The 8,401-nt window shown below is 52.7% G+C and overlaps 1 protein-coding gene across 1 annotated transcript in view; it reads right to left on the bottom strand.

Moving 5' to 3' along the window:
• The window catches only part of CCDC120 (coiled-coil domain containing 120), a 10,645-nt gene extending 5,969 nt beyond the window's left edge, over positions 1 to 4,676 (bottom strand). The window contains exons 1-3 of the mRNA XM_023760950.1: positions 4,582 to 4,676; positions 1,212 to 1,308; positions 933 to 1,066 (exon numbers count right to left, since the gene is read on the bottom strand). Coding sequence (XP_023616718.1) covers positions 933 to 1,066; positions 1,212 to 1,260 — 183 coding nt within the window. The 5' untranslated portion in view covers positions 1,261 to 1,308; positions 4,582 to 4,676. The remainder of the gene's footprint in view (positions 1 to 932; positions 1,067 to 1,211; positions 1,309 to 4,581) is intronic.
• Between the last annotated feature and the right edge of the window lie 3,725 nt (positions 4,677 to 8,401).

Genomic DNA, 8,401 nt, shown 5'->3' with positions numbered 1-8,401 from the left:
AGTCAGCTCCTGAGGGGGCAGGCAGCAGGAGTCAGAGACTATCAAGGGTTAGTTGGAGGGAGGGGGCTAAGCAGTCAGGACTCCAGAAGCTACAGAAGTCCTACTAGGAGCCCAGTCCTGCTCGGCATCGCTTGCCTGTTATTTCTCTTCCTCCTCCCAATTCTCCACCAGGCAGGTGCACGGCCTGGACTCTCACCCCTTGACCCAAATCCCGGCAGTGGGCATGGGAGGCGGGGAGACTTGCTTTGAAATCCAGAATTTCTGAGTTTTTATGAAGACACACAGTCTAGCCCTGGCCGGGTTAGAGCGCCAGCCCGCACACTGAAGGGTCTAGGGTTCAATTCCCAGTCAAGGGCATGTACCTGGGTTGCAGGTTCGATCCCCAGCCTGGGCCCTGGCCAGTAACCAATCTCTCTCTCTCTTCCCCCCTCTCTCTTTCTCTCCCGCCCCCCTCCCTCCTTCCCTTTCACTCTCTCAAAAAATCAATGGAGAAAATATCTTCAGGTGAGGATTAACAGCAACAACAACAAAAAAGACATTCAGTCTATAACCTGCGCATTACAGGACACTCCTTCAGGGCCTGGTGCTGTATGCTCTGACCTGCATTATTATTTCGGGCAGACTGTGTGCACATTCACACCAAGAGGGAATAACCACTCTAAATCACCCTGTGTCAGGTCAGGTCAGGTTTTACTGCCAAGTTTTGGAAATAACGATTGTTTTGCATTTTTTTGGACTTCAAATGGTTGGTGGGGGTTGGGCCCCCATTGGCTTTTTCATTGAATCTAAGACATCTAAGCTGAGCTAGAGGGTGACAGGGAATTGGCACCTCAGGTAGATGTCTCAGCAATGGCCATCCCGGTCTGCCTCCCTAGGGGCCCTGGATTCGCCACCCCCTCCCACACCAGACACTCGTAGGGCCAGGCTCTCACCGCCTCTTGGAGGCACACTTTGCGTAGCTCCTGAAGTTTCAGGCTCAGGGCCTCCTGTAGAGCCCGCTGCCGGTCAAGCAGTCCCCTCAGACGCTCTGACTTCACCTGGGGAGTGGCCTCCCCAAACAGGGCAGCTGGACACAGAGGGAGCAAAGATCAGTGGGGCAGCCACAGCATCCTGCATCCTGTAGGGCCAGAGACCAGCCCTTCTCAAGTGGGCGGGCAGGTGGTGACTCAGAGCAGGGGAGGAGGCAGCAGGAAGGAGAACCAGATACCGACCTGAGGCATTGAAAGTGGGAGAGGTGATCAGCTGACCTTTGACTTCCATCCTGGTGTTGTCAAGAGGCCGAGGCCGTGGCTTATGGTGGGATAAGGCCTGGTAGTGATGCATGAGAACCATTAAAGAAGCACATGTGTGGTCCCTCACCCAGCTTCCCACACCCCGGGAAGAAGGGGTACCCTGACCCCACCCGCCTGCTTGACCTGCCCTCTCAGAATCTGTGTCAACATCTGGCCTCCACCAGGCCCTCATACCTTGGTTCCCTTCCCATTGAGTGGGAGCACAGCAAGTGGGGAGCTGGGCAGACTTATGATGCCTCCTCAGAGGCCCATGGGCCAGTCAGGATTCTCACCTGGAGGGGGAGAATTAATGTCACAGATTCAACCAACTAGAACAACAGTGGGCATTTCCTTAAGCACCTGAGTGCGTGGAAGAACTACCTTATATGCCACCTTTAATCTTCACAACCATGGCAGTTCTGTAATTATCACTACTCCCAGTTTATTATTTATTTATTAAAATATTGTTATTGATATCAGAGAGGAAGGGAGAGGGAGAGAGAGATAGAAACATCAATGATGAGAAAGAATCAATGATGAAAGAGAATCCTGCACATCCCACACTGGGGATTGAGCCCACAACCCAGGCATGCGCCCTGACCGGAAATCAAACTGTGACCTCCTGGTTCATAGATCGACACTCAACCACTAAGCCACGCTGGCCGGGCCACTAACCCTAGTTTAGAGATGAGGAGAAGAAGGCACAGAGGTGAAGAAACTTGCCTCTGGCTAAGGATAGAGCCCAGGCCACCCCTTTGGTCTAACATTCTCCATCACTAGAGCTGCTCCAACCCCACCAATTCCTCATAAGGTCATAGCCAATCTGACCTCAGGGCCTTTGCCCAGGCTATGGCTGCTGTCTGGAGTGCTCTTTTCACCTATCACCACACCAGACCCTGATTCTCACATGCTGGGACTTAAATGTCACTTCCAGAGTTGGGCCCCCACATTACGTCCCCTCACATTATGTCCCCTCACAACTGCTGTCCAATAAGAGACTGTCTCCCTCATACATTCGGGAGGACAGGGAATGTGTCTGTCCTGTTTTCATCAGTGTCTCTGGCACTCAGAGAGATTCTGTGTGCACATCAAGTGCTCATCTGGATCTGCTGGGTGAATGAAAGGATGATGAGCTCTAGCTGGTTTGGCTCAGTGGATAGAGCATCGACCTGTGAACTGAAGGGTCCTGCATTTGATTCTGGTCAAGGGCACATGCCTGGGTTGCGGGCTCGATCCCCAGTAGGGGGCGTGCAGGAGATAGCCGATCAGTGATTCTCTCTCATCATTGATGTTTCTAACTCTCCTTCTCCCTTCTTCTCTGGAATCAATAAAAATATAAAAAAGTAAATTAAATTTAAAAAGGATGACGTGGCAGCCAGCCCAGGGAATGAGCCTAGATCTGTGGGTCACTACTCATCCCAACTCTATCCTGCAGCTTTGGTGTGGCAGGGAGAAGAGTGTCCACTTGGCTTCAGGACCCCTCCAGACCCTCTGCCCACCCCAGTCTGTCCCACACCCAGCAGAGTGAAGTCACCCTGCTGGGACTTTGAACAGTGAAGTCCACAACTACAGATAACAAGCCGACTGCCTCCGGCCTCTCTCTCTGGCCCAAGCTGCCCTAGCTGACCATGGGGCCTGCTTTGGCAGGCTATCAGCCCTGCCCTCATCCCCTCCTCTGGAGTTTGCTCCCTCCCTCCCACATCCTGCTCAGTCCCCAGCTGGGCAGCCAGGTGACATCACCTGCCACCATCTGGCCTGACCTCAGTGGCAGGCAGCTGGGAGGGCCTCAGGAGGTCACAGACGTCCCATCCCCATCTACCTCGAACCTACCAGCTTGTTACGAAATGCTGGCTAGGTGTGGAGAAGACCCAGGCAACTGAGCAGGCATGGGTTCAAGCCCCCTCCCCATCCGTACAACGGGAGATGTGGCCAAGCCTCGGCAGTCCTCCTACCCGCCCCATAGGATCTGTCCCCTCCTGTGGTTCCCTGTCTTCAACATCAGGGGCAGGGATCAGAACCTAAAGCCCTTCCGCATACCCAGGCAGCAGCGTGTGCTTTGCAGAGGCGCTCACATGCCCATGCTCTGAGGTCTGACATTGCTCAACACAGCGGGGTTTCCTGAAGGCCCCAGCCCAGCCTCTCTGCCCCTTGGCTCCTGAGGGTCCTTCTACTCAGCCTCCATTTGGGTTTGAGGAACCCTCCCAAGGCTCCCCTAAACCTTCCTTCGCCCTCATGGAAACCTCCACTCCTCCCCGGTGGTCCCATTGGCCAGGGCTGGTCCGACATCTCACACGAAGCTGCCTTAAGCCGTCCTTCCCTTGGAGCTCACGGCATCTTGGAAGTCAACATAGGGTCCAGAAAGGAATCCCGACTCCACCCTATCAGCCTGACCTTGGGGACATAGCTAGGGCCTGAGTCATGAGGTCATTGGGCAGGCTAGACACAGGGTCCACGCCCCACACCCCCACACCTGGCTCCCAAACCTCTGCCTCTGCATGTCTGCTCTGGGCACATTTGCCTCGGGGCCCAGGGTTGCCAGGTACCCACCCAGAGATGATAAGAAGGGGATCCCAGCAGCCCCCTCCCAACACCCTCCCATACCAGACCCTGGGTTTCCCCATGGTGGGCCTGTGCTGCCCCAGGATGGGCTGCAGCAGGAGAGTTGCAGAGAACACTCCCACACCGAGGCGGGCCCAGCAGGTTTTTCAGGTCTGCCCTTCTGACACCACAACCAAGAAATTCCTGGCTATAATGACTGTTTACAACCAAGACACCTCACCTGGGTGGCACCCCAACACCTTCAGTGGGACCCCCATTTCCACATCCTGCCACCCTGGGAGCAAATAAACTCTCAGTGTCTAGACTGTTCACACTATTCTAAGGGCCCCCTGCCCCAGGTGAACAGATGCGGTCGGGGTGAGGGGGGCAGGAAGGCGGATTCTGGGCTTTCCTGAGAGGCTGGGCCCCAGGTTAAGGGAGGGCAGAGGCTACTCCCACAGAGAAGGAAGGGGGAAGAGGAAGTCGGGGGAGTGGAGAAGGGGGACTCTGGCTTCTCTTCTCCCTGATCCCTTCCCTTCCCTTCCCTTCCTCCATTTCCGGCAAGGGATCAGCTCCATGCCAAGAAAGGAAATTGGACATTTTGGGCTTCACCCATCTACTCAGGCCCTCCCTTGCTGTCCTCTTGTGCAGATCTAGCTCTTTCCCGCAAGAAACATTAACACACTCCATACCCTCCTCACCCCAACCTGTGGGCCCATGTTCCCAGGTGCTCACCAATACCAGATAGGTACTGTGGGGTGGCTTCAGGTACCTGAAAAAAGAGTTGTCTCCACCAGGCCCGGCTCCCTCTGGTAGTGGCGGTGAGCAGTGAGTGCAGTGGCAGCTGCCTAGACCGCCTCCCACTAGGCAATGGCCCAGCCTACCTGGCCAGGGACTGGGCCGGCCCATACCTTTTAACCCTTACTTGCCTGCCACCGAGGCTCGAGGCTCGGGTCATCCTTAGAGGCAGTCTCAGGGTCAGGTAGCCTCAGGGTGTCCAGCACAGCCAAGAAGAGAGCCTCGACCTTCCTCCTCACCCCACACCCCCAGCAGAGAACTGGGGAAGAAGGGCTAAGGATGATGGCAGTGGTAGCTGCCTCTGGGGCTGCCCAATTTCCCAGATGAGACCCTGCTCAGCCCAGGGTATGACCTGGGAGCTGGGGGATGAAGGTCTGGTGAGGCCCAGAGTGTAAATCTGTGTGTATCTCTTGGCAGTCCTCATCACATTCCTGAGGACCCTACCCTCCCCCACCCCACCCCCGGGGCAAGGCATTGGTATGGGAAGGCGTTAGAGCAAGTCCTCCCCTCACTGAGGTAACAGTGGCCCAGTTGACGAGAAAGGTCAACTTATCTAAGGAGAGAACGGGTCTCAAGACACTCCCACCTTCTGCAGCTCCAAGAGAAATCATCCCAGCAAACATGTGCTTTAACCCCTTCCGGTCCCTACAAACCTGGGTGGATGGCGCAGACCCAGCTCCTCATAGCCAGCTTGAAGATGTGGAAGTGGGGGCTTGGAGAGGTGATGAGGCCTGATTCTGATCACAGAGGCATGAGAGCAGGCCGCATCAGATCTTGGGGGGCTGGGTCCTGGGTCAGAGGCCAACAGAGGCTACTCCTGCAAGGGAGGAGTGGGAAAGGGGACTCATGCTGCTTCACACCCATGCTGCCCTCTCCGTTTTCCCCGCTTGGGCAAGTCAAGGAAATTGAGGGCTCTGAGTCCCTAAGATGTACTGTTTCCCCCACACCACCGCCTGGGCTCTGGACCTGCACCAGCACACACCACACCTCCTGCATTCCTCCTGAGACCATCTGTCTGTGACCTCGGGGCCCAAGCCCAGCCCAGGCCCCTGCAGCAATCCATGCTGTGAGATGAAAGGGCAGCATAAGGCAAGTTCTCTGCCTGCTTGGCAGGTGGGCCAAGCCTGGAGAGGCATTCCCTCTGTTCAGCAACACCCCACATACATGCCTCCTGCCACCCTGACCATCTTTCTTCCTGGGTATAAGATTTCTGGCACAGAACACAAAGGCCCATTTCATCTCCCCTTCCTACCCCTCCACCCGCCTGGGGCTGGTGGAGGCAGCAGCCATAAGGTGGGTAGTGGATGTTGGTGGGGAGTGTCCTCTCAGCCATGGCCTCTCCTGCCTCTTGTGGGACACCAAGGATGTTGAGACGAGGGATGTTTATAGAATCAGACACGAGAGGGACAAAGGTATCTGTCTGACAATGCAGATTGAGTCTCAAGACAGGTTTCTTCATCTGAAAAATGGGTAACTAGCGCTTACAGAGCCAAGAGAGGTCAAAGACACTTTAAAAGGCATTTCCCAGTGCAACGTCACTCACACTATGTCATTAATGACAATAACAACAATAACCTCACGCAAAGGTGCAGGAATGAGGAGAGAGAAGGTAACCAGGCCTCTTGGGCCAAGCAGACAGGCAGGACAGAGTCACACACACACACACACACACACACACACACACACACACACACATCATTGCCCTGGTACACGACTTTTAACAGCCTGGAAGCTGGCCAACCTCTAAGCCCGCCACAACTGGAACTTGAGCCTCAGGTGGCCTCATGGAGGGGTAACAAGTGGTAGGTCTGGGTTCAACCCAGCTCTGCCACTAACTAGCTATGCGACTACTTGGAGAAATCCCTTAACCTCTCTGGGCCTCAGTGTTATCACCAATAAAATGGGAGTGATGATGAAGAGGGTTGTTGTGAGCATGACTTGAATTAATACATTCAAAGCTTGCTTAGGATAGTGCCTGGCCCAAGCTAAGTGCTCCATAGGCACTGGCTGTCACAATTACAAGTATTCCTCCCAACCCAAAGTCAGAAATCAAAATATATATATATCAGGGCTGATATCCCTCAGCCTCACCTGATAAATGCGAAACAGAGCTGTTTTCCCTCGAATAACTTGTCCGAACTCAGGAACCAAATATAATCAGGTGAATTTCTGAGATAGAGCTAGTATCCCTCAGCATCAAAACCCTCTCTACTTGCTACTCAGATCTGATCCCTCCCTACTTGCCAAATCAGACATATTTGAAACAGAGCTGTTTTCCTTCATTGTCCAACCTCTCCCTACTCATCATAAAAAATGCAGGAAACAAATATATTTACACAACATAGTACCTTTACTATCCCAATTCTTGCCACTGGAGCTCAGGAAAATGAGAAGATTTGAATAAGTTTTTGAGTTAGAGCTGATATTCCTCATTATCTGAACTCTTTCTACTCATTATATAAAATGAAAACATTTGTGTTTTAACAGCCAGTTTATCAACATTACCACCAGATCCGTGTGACAAAGAGAAAGAGCAAAAGAGCTGGCAGAGCCTGGCTGGTGTAGCTCAGTGGTTGTGTTGACCTACGAACCAGGAGGTCATGGTTTGATTCCTGGTCAGGGCACATGCCTAGGTTGCAGGCTCAATCCCCAGTGGGGGGCAGCCAGTCAATGGTTCTCTCTCATCATAGATGTTTCTGTCTCTTTCTCCCTCTCCCTTCCTCTCTGAAATCAATAAAATATATATATTTTTTTAAAAGAGCTGGCAGAAAATCACTGTATATACAAGGTGTCCCAAAAAATGTATACACACTTTAACAGCTGATAGTTCAATTGATGTTTCCTTCTTTTCAGACTTAAACTATTGGAGTTAATAATGGGTTAAAAGTATATATTGCAAAACCAAAATACCTTCAGATAACTTGGGGGTCTTTCACTGCCTGAACTATCCAAACTCTCCCTCTCATAACTCAGGTACCAAATAGATTGGGACAGCGAGGGATGCTTGTGCTGTTATCAATAGGTTTGGATAAATGTTTTAGGTAAGTGAGATGGGTATGGTATCTCGTTCCTCAAACTCTCACTATTCTCTATGAGAAATGCAAAACAAAACATAAATGAAGAACACATTACGTCCTCACTATCCAAATTCTCCCTGACTGTCCTCAGAATCAAGGAGATTCATACAGCAAGGAAACCTTGCTGTTGTTATTGTTACTACTGGATGGGCCTGATTCTAACACCCAGTGACCGCCCCCCCGCCCCCGCCCCACCCAGACCTGCCCACAGAGGTTAGATGGACTTAGCACAAGATACACTTACTGCTAAGAGAAGGCGGATAAGCCCCTGTCCCATCCTACCCCTACCAAGCCTTGAAGTCTCTGTCTGGAATGGATTTTTTTCAGGCCAGGAAAGCAGGGATCATGCACCCAGGGTCAAAATCGGGAGGTGGGGGTGACATGACTTAGAAGAATAACACATACCCTTGAGTCTCCCACCCCCACATATTTGCTCAGCCCCATGGGGCAGTCCCCAACCTAACAAGGCTGGAAATCTGACCCAGACCTCACAGACTCCCAGAGTCACTGAATAATTTAGGGTGTTCTTCCACACGTAGGGAGGGTGGGGAGCACAGGAACAGTTCTATGCCCTCCTAGGGCAGGGAGAGAAATGCCAGCTCTGTGTGAGATCACTGGGTGGGGGTGGGGGAAATCACATGCAAAAACCACTTTGGCCACACGAGGCCCAAAAGGCTGCGTGTTCTTGTTCATGCTGAGAGAAGCATTTGGGATGAA

Source organism: Myotis lucifugus, unplaced genomic scaffold (genome assembly GCF_000147115.1).
Source record: "Myotis lucifugus unplaced genomic scaffold, Myoluc2.0 scaffold_196, whole genome shotgun sequence".
NCBI classification, from domain to species: domain Eukaryota; kingdom Metazoa; phylum Chordata; class Mammalia; order Chiroptera; family Vespertilionidae; genus Myotis; species Myotis lucifugus.
The sequence above is the reverse complement of the archived record's forward strand: the minus strand, read 5'-3'. Positions and strand labels throughout refer to the sequence as shown.